A 23713-nucleotide genomic window follows, 5' to 3' on the forward strand; every position below is an offset into this window, starting at 1 on the left:
TAAATATAAAAATTAATTCTGGAAATATTTTTATTAAATTCCCCACTGTCAAAAAGTGATTTTTGCAAAATTTCAAGATCCGAGACTAAACGGATAATTATTCGTGCTAAAAAGAAGATAAAAACAAACTTTTAAAGTCTAAAACGCATAAACCGGTAAAGTTCGTCTAAACGAACTGACTGGTGTATAAAAACCCTAAAAATGAACTATTTTCATATAATAGAGTTAAACAAGTAAAAATGAATCATCCGAAAGTAATTCGGATGATTTGGGTATTTTTAACCGATTTAACAGTTTCCGGTACGCCAAAAACGGAAACGGGTCCCGCGGCCAATCGGGGCGTCTAAACCGAGCTCTAATTTCACAACTTTAACTAAATTATCAGTCAACAACTATTTTCGGGTCGTGTGTGACCAAACTCATTTTTGGAACGTAAAAACGGATAACCGTGCTAGGCACGCAAAACGGGAAAAACGACTAATAATAATTTTGATCAATGAACTCTAAACGATATCACAATCTGAGTCCGGAGAAGTGTTTCTGGGTTAACATTGCCCCCAGAACGGGTACAGTGCTGGGTTAACAGTGTCCCCAGATGTACCGGTTAACTTGGTTAAAGTTATATTAATAATGAGTGTATAGTAACGATCGTAGGGATCATATTACAGATTGGACGTGTTAACTGATAATGATTGTTGTTACCTGCTTGCATGTGCTAAGGTGAGTTTCACGAGCCCCTTTTTCTGAATTATTTTCAAATATTTTCCCGGGGCGGAAGCATGTTACTATTGAAATGTTTAAGTACATACTGAACGCATGGATTTGCGTGTATTTATAAATATTTGATTGTACGGGAATCGTACGGAATGGGTACAGTACTGGGTTAACAGTGTCCCCAGATGTCTCTAGAAGTGTTTATGGGTTAACATTGCCCCCGGAATGGGTACAACTGGGTTAACAGTGTCCCCAGATGTCCAAAGAGGTGTTTCTGGGTTAACATTGCCCCCGGAAAGGGTACAGTACTGGGTTAACAGTGTCCCCAGATAATATTATATTATGATATTGATTTATCAAGGTTTACTCAAATTGTGAAACTCACCAACTATTCGTAGTTGACCCGTTTTCTCACATGCTTTTCAGGTACAACTAAGATGAAGTGATTGCTTACGTGCTAAGTGCTTGATGTGTGTAAGATTTGCGTGTGGGATGTTAGGATACATTATATTACATAGAATTATGTATCGTATGGTATGATGTGTGTATCACCTAGACGGTAATGAAATACGAGATAATGTAATTTGAAGTATATTAATATATTTAGTTTTCTTTATAAACAATGTGGTTGATATCAGATGTGTCTGTGGCATCCCGTTTACGTTTCCGCTGTGGTTTCAGGGTGTTACACACGCGGCTGCAGGAGCGACTGCAAATTGTTCCCCTCTGAAAATAAACAGAAGCAGTTAGAAGAAAAACCCTAAATCAGCAAAAAGAGATGGAGCATACCATAGGGAATAGAATTCGAACCGTATTCAAGAACGATGGGAATCTGTGGCGCCTCTGCCCCAGCATCCTTCCATACCCGGCTCATCCTAAGCATCACCATCCCAGACTCCGCAAAGCGATAAACCGGAGTCTGGATCCGGGAGATCTTGGAAAACCATTCCGCCTCCTGGTAGTTGGAGGCGTGAAGGCTGGGGAGTGCTCTCCCGTTCTTGAATGTCATCGCAGTAGGGACGACACGGGCAGAGATGTAGAATAACTCCCGCTTCCAAGACCGAAGACTGCGCTCGGTAGCACAGATCTTCAAACCCTTGATCCGGGTGACCAAGGTGTACCAGCCTTGGATGCACCTCCAGGAGTAGAAGGTCATCAGGCGGTCGACATGGGGCTCCACACCAGGAATGAGGCACACCCATTCAAAATGGCGGATCTTGGCGATCGCCATTGGGTGTACCTCCGTCAGGTGCACACCGTGTCTCTCCAAAACACGGTATACAAACTTCGTCAATGGGAACCTGAGATTCCCATAGACGAAGAATGCAGCATATACCCTTATCTTGCCTTTGGGGGCATCGTACACCGTCTGATGAGACGCAGGAAACTCAGGCTCGAAAGGCTCGAGCATGAACTTCCTGACGATGTACTGATAGAGGTCGACGGGAAGAGCACACTGGCACTCGCCAGCAGTACTCTTATCGTCCTTGTCAGAAGTGGACGATGGGTTCTCGATATACACGTCGGACTCTTCGGCGGTGACTTCTGGATCATGAGTAGAAGACATGTTTTAGATGTAAAGAACGATTTCAGGAGAATGCTCGACGGAAAAGTTAGAGTATTCGCCGGAAATCGTTTAGAAGAAGAAGAGTGAAGTGAATGTGTGGATTAAGATGCACCCTCTCCCCCTTTTATATACTCATCGCAATGAATGCGATGAATTTAATGCGGATGAGAGAGAGAGCGCAGGTGCAATTAAAGTATGACACGTGGAAAGAGCAAGCTGGCAACAGCTGTTGAAAGGACGCGTGCCGAAAAATTCGCGCCCACGCGCCCGAAAACTCGCGCCCATGCGCCTGAAAAAGCGTCTGGAATGACCATATACCGTCACGTCACCATAACTTCCTGCACGTCCTGAAACTGTCAGAAGAAACCGTCGGACAACGCTAACGTCCCTTCAACAGTTTGGACTGTTCTTATCCTTTCACCAACTCTTCGAATTTCAAAAAGATTCAAAAATAAGAGGGAATACACCCCCTTGGCAACCAAGTAACTATAAGACGGGTGCGGGTACAGTGTCAAGGCAAAACCCTTCACATACTTAGCACCCGCAGGGAATTGAAATCAAGAATACCTTGGAAGTAAAGTAACTATAAGACGAGTGCGGGTACAGTGTCAAGGCGAAACCCTTCACATACTTAGCACTCGCAGGGAATTGAAACCAAGAAGGATCTTCTGGGCCATGCTTGTGGAAAGGGATATAACATCCCCGCATAGCGGGAACATTGAGAACTAGATTGTTTGATGCTCCAAGATGGAATTGGTTGTTTAAACATAATTGATCACTATGTCTAAAACTACCAAAACCTCGTGGAGAACCTATACAACTGAAACTCAACGCTCCTGACTTGCGAGGAGGTTACACACCTACCCGCATCATACCCAAAGATCAAGCAGAAAAGTGGGAAATTCTGCGTGACATTAGGAAAACCGCGGGAAGAATCCCCACGGAAAACCTTAAAACTAGAAACCCTTTTCAAAACCCCTTGCTTAAGTCCAAAAGTTCACCTCACTTATTAACAATTCATGAGAAGAACATTGGACTGGGGGGACTTGAAGAGGTAGGTCCCAGCAGAGCCCAGTTTGACCCGCAAGACTCACCTTGAAGAGGGACGTCTGCGCAAGGACCAACTGGTTCCGCAGGACCAACCATGCTCAGAGATGAAGACCTTACGCGCAGTACGCCAGCTGTTCCCGCAGGAAAAGCCTCCCAATGGTGAAGTACCCCGCCTGTTCCCGCAGTTGCGGATACAAGCCATCAGGGAAGGCTACCCGCACTAATAGCAAGGCTACACGCACAAGGTACTAACTCAATAATTCAGTCACCTGAAGGAATGAGCAAGGCGGGAATACTCCCGCCCAAATGAGCCAGTCCGTACGCTTTTGAAAGATCTTTTGTACCATACCTACCAAGGTATGGACAAAATAGACAAGATCTGACCAAAGCAGCCCATGAACCAATCACAGGGTGACAGCTCACCGACAACAGTACGAGGAGCACGCTCTAGTACAAAATGTCACTATCAGCCGCTGCCTACTCACCAACCCTTGTCGTGGCACGTACATAGCCTGCAGTTGGTGGAAAAGGAATAGTACACAGCCGGCGGAAAAGGAATAGTACACAGCCGGCGGAAAAGGAATAGTACACAGCCGGCCATGTCACTATCAGCCGCTGCCTACCCACCAACTACCAGCATGGCACGTGCGTAGCCCACAGTTGGTATAAAAGGAATATTATACAGCTGGCTGTACCTGCTTGGAAACCTACCTTCGGCTATAAATACTCCAACATCTTGGAACGGTATCATTATCTTGTATCTTATCTTCACTAGCTATTTCTCTTAATATACAATTATATTCAGAGCAATCTAGTCTGATTCTCACGCCGGAGGGTGGTCACAAGGAGAAACCCCCCCCCCCCCTTCTCAGTGACGAGCTCACGGTGTCTGTTTTGCAGGTCATCTGAAGAATAACCATCTTTGCCGGAACTAACCCTCGTGGGAAATATCTATTTAACCCCCAGATTATCCATAATCTGCCCGGGGTCGATTAGTGTTTCTTCATATATGTTAGTGGTGGTGATGGTGTAATCGCACAAGTGAAGAAGAAGCATAAGGTATGAAGTTATGAAAGAGCTAGCACTTGATGCTTTCGTACAGAAAGATTGTTTTATCGGTTGGACTATTTGTGATTGATGAGAGTGAGAAAGTTAAAGTAACATGCTAGCATTTCACGTGGTAGCAGAGTAGCTATGTTTTTGTTTCTTGGAGAGAGAGAGAGAAGAGAAAGTAAAGGTAGGCATTCAATTTTAAATTCAAAATTATTCGAACTCTCTTCATTTCAAAATATTTTCAGTTTGAACGTATATACGATGTTGAACATCAATAGTTAACCCACAAAATTCATTAATGAATCACATATGAGTTACCTAAAAAGTATTTGAATTTAGATAAGCATGCATGGTTTAGTAGGTGCTTTTTATATGACAGTTTTGATAAACAAGTAGTTATATATTCACATTACATTGTGCGACACGATCCGTTTATAACAATTAGCTAGTGTACTCGTGAGCACAACCTCTACCTATATTATTAAAGCAAGACATGTTTTTCAAATGCCATTTAATTAAACTTCCCACATAAGCTGTCAAGTGTACAAATTTTCATTTTTATAATTTCCTCTTATGAACGATAAAATGAAAAATATGTTGTTGGTGGTAATCGAATTCATTATTTTGCTTTTAAAATGTTTATGGCTTACCAACTCAACTAGGATGAATTAATGTTAACCTCTCTTTTTCTTAATAGGTATAGATTTACAACCTTCCATTTTGTTTTATTTTTTACCACCCGTGTATCACACGGACTCTATCATAGTGTTTAATAAATGTATCATTTTCTTAAAAATGTTTGTGTTAATTAGGATAGTTTGTCTATGAAGTAAATCGGGTGTGTGGTCTTTTGAGACAACAACTATTAAAAACATGCCCAAAGAACCGAACACAAAGCACACGTTGTTGAACAAACTTTATTCGAGTCTTTTTGTTTACAATGAACTGATCGGGAGTAAACCACACCCCAATACATATATTAATTATAATCGTACCAATTTAATTATTTTCCAGGACTCAAACACTAAATAAACTAATCCTAATTATAGCCACCGATAATCATAAATTAAGTAAACAGATAGACCTAACAAATTTAAAAAAGAAAAAAAATCTAGCTTAAACAAATAAATTAAGATGAACTCCTTGAAAAACTATAGGTGCACAAGACAAATCAATTAAATCAGCTAGTCATGTGTCTTTGACTAAAATATGGACGGTTCTATAATCCACATACAGCCCTATGTTAACATATTGTCTCTTTCGCTTCCATAGAGTAGGTGCGTTTAATTGCATTTCGACCTGTAGTGACATAGTGTTCCATAAATTAATGGGCCGGTTGGGCTTTTATTTGGTTGAACTTTTAAATTAGTTGAGCTGTAAACAAACAGGGGTAACGTCATATTTTTTCAAGGGTAACGAAATAAGAAAACTTGTCAAAAAAATTAATCTTTTACACTATCGACGAATAGTTGAGGGGTAGCGGAGGCTACCCCTGATGAAGAGCCAGGTCCGCCACTGGTTCCGCTAGTCATATGTTTTGTGATTGGTTGTTTTATAAATCTCCGTAACATCTATACATTTTAACAATGATGTGATCGACAATCCCTCATCGATCCATTTCGTTCTTCATGCCTCCATACACCCCTAACAACCTAAAGTTAGAAATATGTCAATATGCATTGTAAACCCAGCCTATTAATCAATATTAACGATTAATAGCATCAACAAAAAAATTATCAAATGTAACCCCACTTAAAAGCAAAATTACTAATAGGGTATAGTAAGATTAATGACATTAGTTAGTATAATCAATTTGAGAACCATAATCTTCATTATGCGGCTTGAGAGTCATTTATTACTTTTGTTACGACGTGAAAATCATCTCTCACAATTGTTATCACTAGTAAAATTCTAGTTCATCTCGTAAAACAAAATTTTTGGGTTGGAACAAAACTCGACATGCGTGGGGATGAGATTTTGAAGCTGCGTCACTCTACGTATGAGACGGGTTCACTCTACGTCTTAACATTAGAGATGGTCTGATATCTTTTCGACTTCGGTATATTCTTATAAAACATCCTTTCTATTAAATAAATAGCTATTTAGATGAATTAAAAATAGGTGTTTCTTTCTTTCTTAGAAAAGATTCGTTACCAATTTACTATTACTATTCGAAAGAGTGTAAGCCCACTGTTTTGTTTTTAAGTAGGTTAAGAAAATATAAACTATAACCTAGGAATCACAAATCTCAGATCCAATAAACATGGGGTCCAAATTCCGAGGCACAAAAACTTAACATAAATTTGGAAGCCACCAAACTCGTTTCATACAAGCTTATAATATATTGATATGGAGAATCAAATAAATTGATAGACAAGTTTAAAGATATTTACCCTTGGTTTTAAGGTTTAGGTGATGAAACAATATATATCCGCTTATATAACCCATTCACGTCGGTATTCATGTCAATATTTAGTTATGGCTATTTGTAAAGTCAAAGTCACCTGGGTTTATGTTTATGCATTAGGCCAAATTCTTGTTGTTTTCAACGTGAATAAATGTAAAATGTCTATAGTCTGCAAACCACATCTGCAGGTATCTGTAAAAGAAAAGGTGGACCAAACCTCTGCGTTTCGTAAAAAGAAGACTGTTTATTATTTAATGTCTGTAGATTTTAAACAAATTGATAGTGGTGTACAAACTGTGGTAGTGGGTGGTGCTGCTGCTGGATGGTGATAGTGGTAGTGTTGGCGGACGGTGATGGTGGTGGGTGGTGGACATTGGTGGTAGTGGACGATGGTGGTGCCGAATGGTGGGTGGTAGACGATGGTGGTGGATGGTGGAAAGTGGTGGTGGACAGTGGGTGGTGGTGGTGGCGAACGGCGCGGTGGTGGTTGTGGTGGGCAATGGGTTTTGGTAGGGTGTAGTGTTTTAACCCTTCTGCAGACCTTAGAAGATCTCATAAGTGAATGAGCCAAATCTGCACCAAGAAGAGCTTGCGCGGACATTTTGTAATGAAACGTCTTTGATTAAACAAACAGTCTGCAGATGGTAATGTCTGCACGGCGAAGACAAAGGAGCCTACACAGGCCTTTTAAAAAAAACAAAACAAACAACAAACAAACAAACGGCATTAACTTGCACCAACACCTTCTACAACTTTTAATTGATCAAAACCCTTGTATAAAATAGTAGCCGAAAACAATTCACCAAATATATAAATAGTGCTATAGTTATCAAGAGGTGGTTATTGACATTTTGATATATTTACCAAAATTGAAAAGTATAATAGACGTATGTTTTCTTATTTCTTTTTTTTTAATAAACGGTTTCCTCTAATTCACATGAGATTGAGTTAATTTTAGATTTTGTTCTTTTGATAACAAGATTAACAACTACTTTTATTTAATTTTATATAAAAAAAAAAGTAGTGTAGACGAGGAATAAGTTGCGCAATTAGCCCCTTTTAAATTGCAAAACTCAATGTTTTAAAGATGACATTGATAGTACCAGAAGTGGGTTGCGGGCTGCATACAAGTGTAAAAGTTAATTAAAAGAAAGGGATAAAAGCTTCTAATATGTGCTTATTTATTATGATCTTTTTAAATTATTCTATTATTATTACTTTTGATGAATATCTTTCTGTAAATGTATAATACATTTTCTAAACTATTCTAACATGTACAAGAAAAATATTTCGTTTTGCTTCAAAGCTCAAACCCTAAATATTAAATTTTATGAACAAATTGCTTGATTGATAAATTAAAGTTTTATATATACAAAGAAAAATTGTTTTTGTCCAATAATTTCAAATTTGTAATTTTCGTTCCTATGGTTTCATTTCATTTGTAATTAAACCTGATCCCACTAACCCTATTAAGCCTGGCTGTTAAACCCATCAGTGTGCCTCTCACGTGAGGAGCATTTTTGTCTTTTTTTCTCAAATACACCCCAACCTCTCATGTGAGGAGGCTTGCGAATTAGAGTTGGGGTTTATCTGGGGAGAAAAAGGACCAAACTGCCCCTCACGTGAACTGTCAGACTTAGCAGGATTAGTGTGATCGGATAATCACAAGTGAAATCAAACCATAGGGGCGAGACGAAAACCACAGCTTACTTTAATTTAATTTAAAGAAGTTTATGAAAAAGAATGAAAGTTAAAAAGGGACTATAAAGCATTTCCAAAATATAGTTGAAGATATCTTAAGATTTTATTTGTATCATTAAGCATGACCTAACCGAGCACCATTAATCATTGATGAACCATTATTATTACCATCATTCGTCATAAGACTCATAACACATATCAAGACATTAACAATTCGCTAAAAACTAGCAAATCATTACTCATTATAGCACTAATCATTACACATAAATAATAACACTAATCATTACATACTAGTACACTTAACTTTTATTTGTTTGACCGGTAACTTTTTTTTGAATGGTAAATAATTATGTAAATATCGATTTTTTATTTTGCAATATCAGTTTGTGATCGCATATTTGTGTTAAATCATATATATGGAATTGAGTTTTAGGACCAACACAATTGTCGGGTGTCGCCTTTAGGTTTAGTCGGTTGTTAGCGGGGCATTAGTGTTTGTTCTAGTGCGTGTCGGGATAATGTTTGGGGGTGGTTTTAGATTGTCTTGCAAGGGTGTTGGTTTCCCTTTGGTGTTTGTATCTTCTAATGTCTTTGCAGTTTTATTTTCTAATAATTCTTATCAACAAAAAAGTATAAATTCAAAAGAGTGGACCTATTGATAAATATAGCAAAAAGCCAAATGCTAAATGAGAATTTGAAAGATGAAAAAAAGAACATGTTATTCATAAACATAACATATATGTATCCATCAATCATCTTCACTTGGTGTTTTACCCTCTAATCATCATGGCTTTGTGGATTTTACCCATCAATCATAAGGGTGTGTAGTTTGGAAGTTGATTGTCATTTGATGCTACAAATCCTTGGTGCCTTACCCAACAAATAAATAGTTAGCCACCGGCCCTAGAGAGTAAAATGCTTAGACACTATAACTATGAGAGACTTTTTGTTCATAAGAATATTCTCTCTTAAATCATTAACACGTTTTGGGCTTAATGTTAGTGGACGATAGAAAAACTTCACAGTTAAGGAGTTAAAGTGAGAGTAGTATCAGAATAGGTGACCTCCTGGGAAGTCTCCACGTAGGCAACAAAAAACAAATCAATGAGCTCTTCATGGGTAAAACGAACAATATTTATGATACGAGAGGTGGTTGGTTGTTATGCTATAATGGTTCAAAGTGTATCAGTATTAACACTTTGTTGCAATGACATGTCCAACTTTTCAAGTCTAATTCGATATGTTTGAGTGAGTGTATAATATTCTAAACCTTACAACAACGCATTCAACCTATCAGTTTTATTCACTGTATATAATGAAGTGTCTAGCACATTATATGCGTGCAACTATATTTTAGATTTAGTATTGTATGAAGTTATAAATAGATAAATAAATAAACAAAAGCTACATGATACAATAAATAGACACTTAAATCATTTGATACGAGTTTCTATTTGAATCGATAAAAATAAAAGGTAAAAGTTATAAAACAAAGAGCAAGATAAGAAAAAAACAAATAGCATAGAAGAAGACAAGTGGAAGAAGATGTTTGCTGGCAGGTGGGTGGCTGTCACTAAACTCATTTGAAAGACATCAGACACAAACACATGCATCTTACATCTCTAATCCAAATTATATTATATTTTTCAAATTATATTTCAATGTTGGAGTAGCCTATAACATTATCATTATCAATTTTAATTTTCAAATGAAGTTAAAAACACTTACAGTTGTCATTAAACAATATCTTTTCAAATTCAAATATCATGAAAATTGAAACTAACGTTAGATTGTTTAACAATCGGATTAAGATGAGTTGGCTGGAAAACGAGCTTGTATACTCGAGTTGCGGCATGGCTAGGTAACATAACTCGTTTTCATATATATTTTGATGATATTATATGTTAGTCGTTTCTTAGTCAAGTCACATTTTACAAGTTGACAAGAGTTCGAAAGTATAGATATCTTAAAAAAAAACACTATTAAACTACGAATGTACAAGAAAAATTGATGAAAATTTGTTTCGGTGAGTCAATGAGCGGGCAACCTTTATCGAAAGTCGTTACAAGCCCACTAAATCGAGACATGTCAACTAAGTTGAATTATGAATAAATTCTTACCTAACAAGTTATTAGCCACGAGTTAGTTGAAAAGTTCTGTTTTAGTAGCATATTTGATTAAATGGCGACTCTTGGGTTGGTTTATGGCCAAGGGTGAAGCTTCATAGAAACAACAACCCCCCCCCCCACCCCCTCTTTTTGCTTAGTATTTTAATCTATGCGTTTTCGTTCGAAAATTTTATACTTTCAATCCCAAAACAGGATCCAAGCTTCACCACTCTTGTGGCATTGGATTCATGTGTGTTTGTTTGCCTTTGGTATCAAACTTTCAGTAGTTGCTGCATTTGTTTTCATGCCTTTGGCTGCCTCAATTGTATGTTGTAATGCTGAATGTTGTTTGCCCCTCCATGGAGCTTGATGAAAATAAAATGAAGATAAGAAAATATACCAAACTAATATATTCAAATTCAATAATAGCATGACTTTTTTTTTTAACCTTTGACTAGATATATAATAAAATAAAATATAATAATATAATAAAAGTTTGTAATCGTACCTTATCTATACTACATTATAAATTATTTGACATGTAATTATAAGTGCTTATAGGGTGGTAAATGGGTTGGGTTGGGTCGAAACGGATTAGGGTCGAAATGGGTCAACTAAAAAAAGGGTTGTTTTGGTTCGGGTCGGAACGGGTTAGGGTCAAAAGGTTTGGGTCAGAACGGGTCAGGGTCGGAACGGGTCAAAACGGGTCGGATCGGTTTTTTTTTTTAAACGAGGGTAAAGTCGCAAATGTTTTAGTTTTTTTTACATTTTTTGTTTTTGATTTATATTTTGAGTTATGATTTTTTATTAATTTTTTGAATTTTTTTGGGAGGGGTTTTTATTGTGTTAATAAAAACCCCTCCCAAAAAAATTAATAAAAAATCATAACACAAAATATAAAATCAAAAACAAAAAATGTAAAAAAAACTATAACATTTGCGCCGTTGTCCTCGTTCTTCTTATAAAAAACAAAAAAAAACGAGAAATGAACTGAAACCGAAAGCCGACGAAAACGAAACATAAACAAAAAACGAACATAATTAATCAAAACCGAAAAATCGATCTAAATGAAACTAAAAACTGAAACAGAACAGAAATGAAACTGAAAAAACAGACAACAACGAAACAAAAGGCCAAAACGAATCCAAAACCGACCAAAAACAAGCAAAAGAAACCGAAACCCAACCTGTCTGACGTAGGTTGTCGCGGTCTACTCAAACAATTAATTTTAAGACTTAAATACCTATAATAAGTACGGGTAAGTAAGGTCGTCTTCTTAGGGACTCAAGGAAAGTACAAGTTTATTTAATTTATAATTAATTATTTAACCTAAGCGGACAGACGATGTCAAGCAGTTTTTAGAAAAAGATTTAATTAAAAGTAATGATTACTTAAAACGATTTGTAAACAATATTAATTAAAAGTATTCATTATAGGTTCAGGTTATGTGTTCCATACGTTAATCACAGATTCTTTAGTCTTTGGTATTATAATAATTGCTAGTCCTATGGTTTGATTTATGATGACAAACGATACCCTAACCGAATTGTTGACACAAATGCACCCGGACACCACAATTACCAATTCTATGTCTAAGATGATTAACTCAATGATAAGGTTTGATGATTCTAGTCCAATGACACAAAAGCTTAACCCTAAGTGTTGATGAACAACCAAACAAACGTTACACAAATCAATAATTGCAAACTCAAGCTTTAAGTAACCAAATACTAATTAAGCAAGACAAATCATATAATATTAATCAGGTTATATTCATGAAGCACAAGAATCTGATCGTAACAGTATATTACACAAAACCTTAGCCTAAAACGAACACATACGACTAGCCGGACATCGACATAATCGTTAAAGCACTTATCTTGATGAAAATACGATTGTAGGACAAACCGGAAGCCTCAGGATGGATGAAAGTTGCCCTAGAACACCTATTCTGCCTCTGGAAGTCGTTCTATGCCGAATAGGGTCGAAAAATCGTTTATATAGTGAAAAACCTAACTTTAGCCGACTTTGAGCATCTTCGCGATATGTGAAGATGCAACTGACTTCATATTCGAATTTGTCTCGTCGAGAAACATGAAATTCATGTATTAGGATTCCGTAACTCATTTTCTAGGCCAAGATATGCCCGTTTTACTAAAACACACTTTCCTGGTAACCCATGTTGTTCAGTTTTCACTTCGGCTTCAGGTTTCTTATCCAATCCTCTCCCGAATCCTTCTTAACCCTCAATATATGTTTCCCCATACTTCCATCTTCTCGAGACTTGCTTAATCTTCATCTGGGTGGCTCTACATTAGCTCGTTTAAGCTCCATAACTTCCAATGTCCTGAAAACACATAGCAATGCTTGAAGTACCAATGTTCATTCATTTATTTACCTAAATATAACTAATTAATATATAAAATTAACTAACTTTTACCCAACCATCACCGTCCAGTGCTCCGAAACCGACCAAAAAGAAACAAAGGATACCGAAACCCAACCCGTCTAGTGTGAAAGCTTATGTCGGCTCGAAACCTAAACCGAACTCGTTCCAATCCAAAACCCGTTTCAACCCAAGCTTGCCACATTTCCTTAAGACACTAACCCAAATGGACCCATTTCTTTAAATTTGTCGACCCATTTTGACCCGAAAATAAGGTGGAATTTTAAGTGACCCATTTTGACCCATCTTATTAAAATCTATGACCCAAACCAACCCATATGATTTTTAAAACAACCTAAATTTACTCATTTGAAATGGTTTTGGTCAAGATTGCCACCCCAAACTGCTTCTAAATATATGAATTAAAGCTATTGATGGTGACCTCTCCTACCACCCTAAGTTACTAAACAACCCCACAAAAGAGATGTGCAAAGGAGAGAAAGAGAGTGTTGGGTTGTGCGGTTTCTTTTGGGTAGGTACCGACGATGAGCGTTTAAGTTGTCGATGGATAGTTGGATGTTGATGTTGGGTGGTTATCGACGATTACCACCAATGTCGTCCTAAAAACACAAACAACCCCACAAGATTCATTTACATAAACTGAAACTATAGTTTTGAAATTCGTGCAAAGATATTTACATATTATACCCTTCAAGATTCATTTAGTTACACAAAAACCCACATCTTTCATTTAGTTACACCATTAACCATGCAACTTTTTAATATAGTTACCCTAAAGTTTCATTAATTACACAATTAACCTCACAACTTTTTAATATAGTAACCCTCATGTTTCATTAAGTTACACAAACAACCTCACAAGTTTTTAATACAGTACGAACCAATACCGTAACGAACCGAACCGATACTAATCGATACATCGAGTTCCTACGCCGCAACGCGCGTGTTTAAACAACTAGTTATTATTGTTTATTCTTGATCATATAGTCCATCAATTAAAAAGAATGGGAAAAGGGTGAAAAAGAATAGGTCTACACTTGCCTCTTCAAGTTGTGCAAGAAACCCCATTGGCTTGACCTACTGATTAGGCTTTATATCTCCGTACATTTCTTTTGTGTTTTAATTACTTTCTATTATTATTATTATTATATGAAGCAAATTTTGATATGACAACCTTGTAGACTGGACTGGCCTAATGTAGCTGAAGATGATATTAAAAGATTACATATTTATCAAAAGATATATAAAAAGGTTAAGTTAAATAGGAAACAAGAAGTAGCATCATCACATGACCACATTAATAAACAATGAGTTGGGGTTGCCAATTTCTTAAATACAGGACCACAACCTTCTTGCCAAGGTAAAATTAAGTTATTGTTGATTATTTTGTTTTAATATAATTTTATGAACTTTTATTATATATTTTTAAATTATATCATAAAATTAAGAATTTTATTTTTAGTTTTTGTATATATTGCTACATTTATGTAAAAACGTTTTCTAAAATGTTAGTGAGACAACCAAACTAATTACAAAGACACCCCGAAGTTATCCAATTAAGACAATGCGTTTAAACCAATTGCAACAGTACTAGCATAAATCGCTCCAAGTTGTTCAAATACAAAGAACGAACGAACTGTGTAATTATAATAGTGCCTACAAACCATTATAACGGTACGTTACATCATGCCCTCACCCTAGATAAATGTTTCTTCTTAAATGCTTCATACACATAAAAATCAGTTTGTATGGAATCCAACACTATGTATAATATGGGCCTTGACCTCATTACCCACAACCACAAGATCAAAGAATATTCGACCAATGAACTTATTTTTCGCCAAACTTAGTAATTGAAAGAAACAGGTCCCTAATTTTAATTGCTTGAAATTCATGTGTTCCTTGAGACAATACAACACATGTGATAATGCTACAATATTATGAAAACAAAACAGGAAAAAATATTACTTTATTAATTAAAACAATTTGTTTTTCTTGAAATGTAGGGTTTCATTTATTTTGGAACAACATATATTCACATGGGACTTGCTAACAAAAAAAATATATGCCAACATAAACTTATGATTATGATCCTGTCCATATGTAGCAAATGCCTTTAATCCAAATCCTACAATTTGTTAAGTCAATACCATTGAAGCAAGAAATTATGAAATAGTTACATTGTATATTTATATACAACAAAATCATGGTCAAAATCTTCATTTAGTTATGACTTTTTTTGCTTTTCTTTAACACCATTGACATATTCCCGACAAAATCCTGGCCCGCGTTGCTACCGGTGAGCCGCTCTAACGCCTCGGCTGCAGCGTCTTTTTCAGCTTGTTTCTTATTATGGCACGGGTGGCCCATAACCTGCATCCCGTTGAACTCGCATATGGACCGAAACTGGTTGTCGGGCAGTTGGGTGGTTTGGTAAGTCGGGGGCGGGCACCCAGCTCGGGTAAGGAGTGTTTGTAGTTGACCTTTTGAATTGTCACCGCCTGGTCCACTATCGATCCTAGAAATTGGCGGCTGTGGTGGTGGAACAGATGCGATAAATGGTTTTGAGTCGTATAACACCTGGCGATTGAATACGAATTTGCCATTGCATTTGTCTTCGGGTAGAAGTAACCGAATTGCGGATAAAAGCTCATGGTGCGTGTGTATGTCCATTCTGGGGTTCGTTAACTGATGCATAAACATTAATTAGAAAGAAATTTAAATATAATTAGAAAGAAATTTAAACAAAATATAACCGATTGATATAAAACAAGATGGAGATCATACTTTGCACTGAATTAGCTCGTTGAGCTCTCGTCTTAAGGTTTGATACATTTCGGCTAATGTGGGGTCCATAAAGAACTCCAAGTATCCGCCCATCATTTTCAAGTGACCGTCCTATTTAAAAAAAAAAACAACGTAAATGTTAGTGAAAGTGAATAATATAAAGATCAAGTAAGTCGATTTTGAGCTCAAACCAACACAAAAACCAAAAATTCATTTTTTGAGGTTTTGAAACCGTTCAGCTTTCGTTTGGGTTTGGCTTAGCTTTGGTTTTACCATTTGGGCGTGAAAAATTTTGGGCCGAAAAAAAATTTGCCCAAAATAATGAATTCGGTTTGGTTCAGTTCGGGCATTTCAGTTTGTTTTTTCAGTCACAGATCAATTTGTTTGTTTTACTTTTTTATGCACAACATTATAAGAGAGAACAAATTAACAGACTTACAATATCGCCTTTTGAAAGGGTCCCACCAAATAGCAGCAAAACTGAATCAGAAATGGCTGTTGAATCTCTAAGAAAAATAGAGTTGACTTTAATCTTTTCATTGAAGATCAGCCACGGGAATGGAATCTTCGAATCACGTGCATTAACCGAGTTCTTATGGTATCAAAAGAAAAAACATATCAAAAATTCAAAATAGAGACATTTTCAATTTGTTTTTTTAGATATAAAACTTACCGAGTGTAGATGCACTTGACCGTCCTCCATTGTTTTCAGCGAAAACGACTTTTCATTATGCTGCAAATAAACTTAACATAAATATAATATACGAAATATGAAATAAAAATAACTAGACGTATATATTGTCAAAATAAACTTACGACAACCGAGCAAATTCCAGGATACAGGCCGTAACAGATAACCGCACGGAGAAGATTTTCATCATAACTCCATGTGTTATAAGTAGTAATATTGCTATCTATAAGACCCGTATCTATAAGTACGGTTTGAAATTCGTGACGAAGAGAATAAATGGTTTTCATAGATTGTGCAGAAAGAAAATTTTTCCAACAATAATCAAAACCATTAAGCTCGAATTCAGCTACTTTCCAACCCTCATACGCCCTCACAAGGGCAAGGTGGTCACTATGATGATCATGGGAAAATTGTGCTTTAGCTGCTTCTGCCAGCTGTAACTTATAAAAATCAGAAAATAATAAAAAAAAATAAAAATAACATCTTCTCCTCATAATGTCTGACTTACATCTTTTTTGTCTAAAGGAGCCAAAAAAGGGTCTCGGACACTGAGACCCGCAGCGACTGTGAGTATCGGATCAAGACAGTTAAAGATTGCACCGAGTATAAGCATCTTTCCGAGTTTCGGCTCCACAGGAAGCATCGCCAAATAACGACCTGTCAAAATAAAAAAAATTAATGAACCTGGCGAACATGAACAGAGCATGTTTGTGTTTGTTCGTTTAGCTTTAATTGAACAAACAATCGAACACGAAAAGTTAAAGCGAACGATTTTTTCTTGTTCATGTTCGTTTGTTGAGAATGAGCATGTTTGTGTTCATTTATGGTCGTTCGTTAAAAGTATAAACAAACGGTTCACGAAATAACATAACTGAGTTTAAAACCAATTAAAAGTAAAGGTGAATAACAATTTGTTGTTATTAAAAATAGACTAGATGTAATGAGCCGAAATACTTTTTAAGAAATAAAAATACTAATGTACGTAAAAACTAGACTAGATGTATTGAGCCGAAATATTTATAACATGAAAATACTAACATACGTAAACCAACAAACAAACGTAAACTAACAAACATAAATGATCACAAAAGGATTTTAATGAGTGAACGCTCACAAACATAAACAAGACACGCGTTCATGTCTGTCCGTTTAACTAAATGAACCGGTTATTCTGTTCATGTTTGTTCGTCGTAAGCGAAAATTAGCATACCCAAAACGGTTAGATTTTCACTCTTGTCTAAAGCACCGATAACCTTGAGATACTCGATGGCATTTTGAACCTGTGAACGATCAATTAATGAAAGTAAATATGATGTAATATTTATAATTAATATATAAACAAATTGTATATATGCGAGTTGACTGTTGCCCAATACCGCTAATAATTCGGGTGACTGTAGAGCTTTAGATAGAAACTCAGATATACTTCCAAGTTTTAAACTTTTGATTTGAAGACAAAGTGACTGCAAAGGTGTCCTTAATATTTCTGGTAATTGATATTCTGCAAAACCGTTATAAACAGATCTTGGGTATAGATGGTAGCACACTCCGGGTTGAACACGACCTGCCCGTCCACGTCTCTGTATATCCAATAAAAAAATTGATAAATATTATAAAAAGGATTAGTCATATTCAAATAAAAGTATAAAACTTACCTGTTTAGCTGAAACTTTTGATATCCAAGAAGGAAGTAAGCATGGAGTATTGTTTAACGCATCATACGATGTCTCTTTTGCTTTCCCACAATCGATGACAAAAACCACGTCATCAATTGTGATACTCGTTTCCGCCATATTCGTAGCCAAAACTATCTTCCTCGCCCCATTTGCCGGTTTTTCAAATATTAATTTCTGTATGCATAGCTTAAAAGTCAGTATTTTATCATAAAAAGCTAACAACAAGTATGTAAATGCACATGGGCCCACCTGCTCTGAGCTGGCCATAGAACCGTGGCACGTAAGAAATAAAACACGGGCCGGATCTCCAAGAACAGGGTGTGCTTGCAGCTTTTCCTTTAGAGAGCTTATGTCATCCCACCCGGTCATAAACACTAAAACCGCACCAGGTGTTTGATTCTCACATATCGTGAATAATATAAATTCTATAAGATTAAAATTTATGCAATCGGGATTCCAACAAGACATAGATTCACGTGTCTGTTGACTGTAGCTCCTATAGTCAGCAGATACGAGCGCGTCCTATTTTCATTTTTTTTTTCAAAATATAGCATTAAAAGTTAATAGAGGAGAACACTAACAAACTAAACGATTTGAAATAAGAAGATGATTTACCTCAACAGCTGAGGCGATTTGACTTTTTCTCTTTTTAATAAATTGCTTATTTGACTTCCATGTTCTTTCTTGACCATAATCGTCGATTTGATTTTCTGCGGTTAATGGGTATCCGGTTGATTCCAAAACATCTTCAAGAAAATAGCCATGCACAGGGTGCGTAAAACCCTACGTGCGATGCAATAAAAGCAACACATTAGTTAATCATCGATAAAAGTAACAGCCCAAACTTGAAATATGAGTAAGCCTAAACAAACCGAACATTCAGTGAACCTTTCATGAACCGCCCGCCATGAAGTTCGTTTATGGTTTATTTTAATGAACAAACAAACACGAACACGTCTCGTTCTTTCATTATGTTCGTTCGTTTACAGTCATTTATGTTTGTTAGTTTACATTTACTGTTCGTTCGTTTACGTTCATTAATAAATTCATTAAAATTATTACGCACGTTACGATTTAGACTAGTTGTAATAACGTTTTAGGCCAACATAATGTTGTTAATTAAATTCATCGTTTACGTCCGTGGGCCGTTTGTTTATATTATACTATTAATGAACGAACATAAACTAACAAAGCACATATAAGTTTCTTAAAAAACAAGAAAACCAAGTTTGTTTAATTGTTTTTGTCCGTTTGGTTTGTTTACAAGCTTAAAAAAAATCCGTTTCAACCTGAACTAAAGTATTACCGGGATGTGGACCGATGGGGCCCCACCAAAGTAGGTTGAAAAGAGGTTTGCATCAAGGGTTGCACTCATTAAAACAACTCTAAGATCAGGGCGACGAGCAAGTAGTTCTTTAAGAACAATAAGCAAAAAGTCTGTCAAAAAAGCAAGCATTTTTAACCACATTTTATATAAAAAAAACTATGGACGCTTATAAACATCATTTATATTATTATATACCTTCATTCATGCCACGCTCGTGAATCTCATCTACAATAACATGAGTAACACCCTTTAAGTTCCTATCAACCAATAATCTTCTCAACAAAATTCCCGTGGTGCAAAATAGTAGACGGGTATCTCTTCCTTTCATACCCTCCAACCTAACTTTATATCCAACCTTCAACAAAAAAGTTAACATCTTTATACATTATACTATAAAGATATTTTGTTTTAATTATAATACAACTTGTGGAACAAAGCAAACACATTTTAGCCCAAATAGACCCGTTCAAAAGTAAACGCCTCAAAATTGCCAGCTACGATAAAGTAGTACTTACAGTATCACCTAACTTCTCGCCTCGCTCAGCAGCGATTCTTTCAGAAACAGACATAGCAGATATACGTCGAGGTTGAGTACATATTATACTACATGTGGCCCCACGCAGAGAATTAATTTCTGATTCTAATATAAATTGAGGAATCTGTGTTGTCTTCCCACAACCAGTTTCACCTGAGATGATAACAACCTGTAAAAGTATATCATTTACATGTGTATAATATTATTAATGATCAAAATATATTCATGAAAACTATACCATGTAATACCTGATTCTGTTGAATGGCATTTAATATTGCATCTTTTTCTTTGTAAGCGGGTAGGCTTTTACGGAACTCGCCCATCCTCCAACCATCTGAAGAGTCCTATAACAAACAATCGTTTTGCAGAATTATATCATATTAGTACTTCTGTGCATAAGAACCTAGATATATAGTATATTATACAAGATAAAAAAACGAACCTGCCATGCTTTTTGGTCAGTATGCAGTTGAACACTCCTTAGCCAGTTGATCTTCTCCAGTGCCACCTTGGTCTGTGGGCCCAGCTCTGGTTGCTCAAATAACCCATCATCATTAATGATGCTACCATTGCTACTTGTTTTTGAAAACAAACTATCTTTTGAACCATTGTTACTCTTAGCCTTGTTAGAAAGATATTCCTTCAAATGAGCATCAACTCTCTTTTGCAACTCTAGGGATAAAGAAACCTGCCAATATAAAATCGTCAGCATTCAAGAAGTTAATAATATTCTAAATAAACTTATATGATTTAATAAATTACCTCCCTTTGTGGGCGTTTATCATCAAGATCAAAACGATAGTTTGGCAGCGGAACCTTGCTAACAACAAGCACTTTGGTATACAAATGGCTGCAAAGAATTACAGTCAACTGCTTATTTAATCAATACACATAATAAGCATGCGAGCGCTTAACTCTTAAGATAATATTAATAATACCTGTGCAAGCCCATGCTAGTAGCTAGGGCTGCTATTTGTTCATAATCACGCCTGTCCTTTTTTTCCCTTGAAATCAGCTCTTGTTTATCTTTACTTTGCAGTAGTGTCGTTAGCTTCCGCTTCCAAGGATCTAAATCCGATGTGGAAGGACCCTGAAAATATAAAAACAACATCAATACAAAAACGACAAAAAGTTGCTAAATAAAAAAGCATTCATGGCCATTTACCAACAAGCCAAATTAACTCTCTACCAAACCATAAAACCAGTGCAGTACTATTTAGTTCTTCATGGTAACATCCATAAAACCGCCTAGTAATCTACTCAAATTATAATGCCTTGGGTGAAATTTAGCACGGTTATCAAGTTCTTCTCAGTTTCTCATAAGGAATTAGAATCTGGATCACTTTGGTAGTTAAAAAACAACCAGTTTGATCCCTAAAGTCAAACTACACCTCTGTTTTAATAACAAATGTAGTAACGGTTTAATGTACTAGCACATGGTGTTAATTGCTAAAGGACCAGACGAAGAAATAAGTATAAGTTTGTAACATTACTCATATAATGTATTCTTATGGCATTCACCCTTTCAGTTAGCTGTTAACCTAGGATCCACCTACTTTCCGACTGATTGAAGCTAAATTAATGCTTCTTGCAAACAAGTATTGTTTCTGAAACCTAAATTTTGCCTTGAAACTTAATCAGCATTGTAAAACTTGCACCTAGGCGGCGCTTAATCGGTAATCAGCCCTAGACCGATGCGATTTCACCTGATCGAACCCATCAATCAGTACTCAGTCAAAAAATCTGACATTTTTTTTATTAGTTACGTTTACGCTTAATTAGTTTATGTTTAATTGTTTATGCATAAAAATTCCAATCCGACAAATTCAAGCTAATCGCTAGTCAGTACCCCACCGCCCGACTAGCGAGTTCCACAGCACTGAATGAACTAAACAAACTGAATTAACAACATTCTTTACTAAATTAACCACATTTCCAAATTGCAATAACAATATAACAAAATGCAGTTAAATGAATAAAACTCACAGGGTGAACCGGGAGCACGAATTGTGGCTGTTGTTGATGAGGAGGCTGCACGTAAGGATAAGGGCTCGGTATCGGTAACCCAATATTATTATTATTATTATTACTACCAATGTAAGGTGCAGCATTAACAACAGCAGGAGAATTAGATGCAACAGCTGCAGACGGAGTGATGACGGACCGAATGCGATGATGTGGCGGCACGTACACGGAACCGTACGGTGGCGGACGCGGTGCGTCCGTCATTGCCGGTGACAATTAGGTTTTATTATTATTATTATTTGGGGGTTTAGGGCACGAAAGTAGTTGAATAGTGAATACTCACGGCGGCGAATCAGTCAGTTAATCGCCGGTGTGTTGGCGGTGGTGGTGATGACGGTGGATTGAGGGTTTGAGTTTGGGGTTTGGGTTTGTACTTTGTGTTAAATGTAAAGAGTGGATCTCAGACGTCCATTTTGATCCTATGAGATGAGATCACTCTTGTAACTTGTAACTGAAAACTACTTCGTGTGACTTAAAGGTGAAAAATATACTTTATGGCTTGCATTTGCTTTTACCTTATTAGTCTTGTTTGGTTAGTTTATGGTAATAAAATGAGTTATTTTATGTTATTTGATATCAAAAAAAAATTGTAGGAATGAAATAAAAAGTAATAAAAACAAACTCATCTCTCAAAATATATATGTATTTTTTTACCAAAAAAAACTGCAATGTGACGGTGGTGGTGGCTCCGGCAACAAAAATGGTGTGGCGGTCAAACCACAAGGGCGGTGGTTGTGGTGGTGGTGGAGGGGGTGGCGGTGGTAGAATTGATGGTGATGGTAGGGTGGCAGCGATGATGGTGGTGGTCAGGCATTGACCCTGGTGGTGGCGGTGATGGTCAGGTGGTGACGGTGACAATGGTTGTGGTGGTTACGATGACGATGGTGGCAGCGACGACGGTGGTAGCCTTGGTGGAAAGGTGGTGGTGGCGGCGGAGGTGGTGGCGGTTAGGTGGTGTTGGTGATGGTGGTTGTTAGGTGGTGGTGGTGTTGAGAAGGTATGGTGAATGAGGAATGTAATGGAAAAAAAAAGATGAGAATGAATGGTTTTGATGAAATGGGATTCCATGTGTAATGGATAATTCCATTTTCTTAAGCAACCAAACACTATTTTTTTCATTTTCACGTAATGAATCATTCCACCTCCTGTTATTCTTGCATATCAAACGCTACTTAAAAGTGTATATTGGTTTCACTTGGCCACGATTATTTCTTAATCATTTTGCTAATTGTTCATATTATAATAAAGTAAAATAAATGTGAACACTTGTCATGTTTTGGTTAATTCTCACAATTTTTTTCCCTCAAAAACTAATTTACCCTAATATATGTAATAAATCAATAATTATTCACTTTCCTTTTACTCTATATTTATATAATATCTATATATTTTTATAAATATAAATATTAACATATTATTTTACTACATATTTCAAAATACTTGATGAATTTCAAAAATCAACAATAAATTATATTTCTCAAATGAAAATTGTTTTAGGTTTTTTATGGAACTTAAATTTGATATTACGGGTCAAAAGTTGGTAAATAGATTATTTGGTACAAGTTAACTACATTTAGGTCAAAATTTGTTACGAGTCAAAAAAATTTTTTTTAGTATTTTTAAAAGTTTAAAAATGAAAAATAGATTTATCGTCAATTTTTTTAT

The 23713-nt window shown here is 36.3% G+C and overlaps 1 protein-coding gene across 2 annotated transcripts; it reads right to left on the minus strand.

The window, feature by feature from the left end:
* Positions 1-15141: 15141 nt before the first annotated feature.
* On the minus strand, positions 15142-22252 carry LOC143586319 (DExH-box ATP-dependent RNA helicase DExH5, mitochondrial-like). 2 transcript variants are annotated; one of them, XM_077067881.1, is made up of 19 exons: positions 22010-22252; positions 20962-21113; positions 20786-20873; positions 20466-20711; positions 20272-20367; positions 20004-20192; positions 19684-19843; positions 19468-19598; positions 18777-18944; positions 18411-18683; positions 18141-18335; positions 17862-18065; positions 17696-17765; positions 16994-17142; positions 16611-16919; positions 16468-16527; positions 16234-16386; positions 15795-15905; positions 15142-15695 (listed from the first exon to the last, which is right to left on the minus strand). In XM_077067881.1, the coding sequence occupies exons 1-19, from the start codon at positions 22250-22252 to the stop codon at positions 15231-15233; spliced, it is 3462 nt and encodes a 1153-aa protein (XP_076923996.1). In that variant the 3' UTR covers positions 15142-15230. The 2 variants fall into 2 exon arrangements, with proteins under 2 accessions (XP_076923996.1, XP_076923997.1); XM_077067882.1 differs by lacking the exons at positions 20786-20873; positions 20962-21113; positions 22010-22252 and having other exon boundaries at positions 20272-20357; positions 20466-20526.
* Positions 22253-23713: the final 1461 nt, after the last annotated feature.

This window comes from Bidens hawaiensis, unplaced genomic scaffold, assembly GCF_021521415.1.
Source record: "Bidens hawaiensis isolate Kalapana, Puna unplaced genomic scaffold, B.hawaiensis_p1.1 tig00034608_1, whole genome shotgun sequence".
Classification (NCBI taxonomy): Eukaryota; Viridiplantae; Streptophyta; class Magnoliopsida; order Asterales; family Asteraceae; genus Bidens; species Bidens hawaiensis.

Coding starts and splice junctions, on each gene's coding strand:
- LOC143586319 (XM_077067881.1), bottom strand. CDS start 22,252: ATGACGGACGCACCGCGTCCGCCACCGTACGGTTCCGTGTACGTGCCG. Junction 16,387..16,467: donor GTCAAGTGCATCTACACTCG/GTAAGTTTTATA, acceptor TGATACCATAAG/AACTCGGTTAATGCACGTGA. Junction 15,906..16,233: donor CCCTTTCAAAAGGCGATATT/GTAAGTCTGTTA, acceptor TTTTTTAAATAG/GACGGTCACTTGAAAATGAT.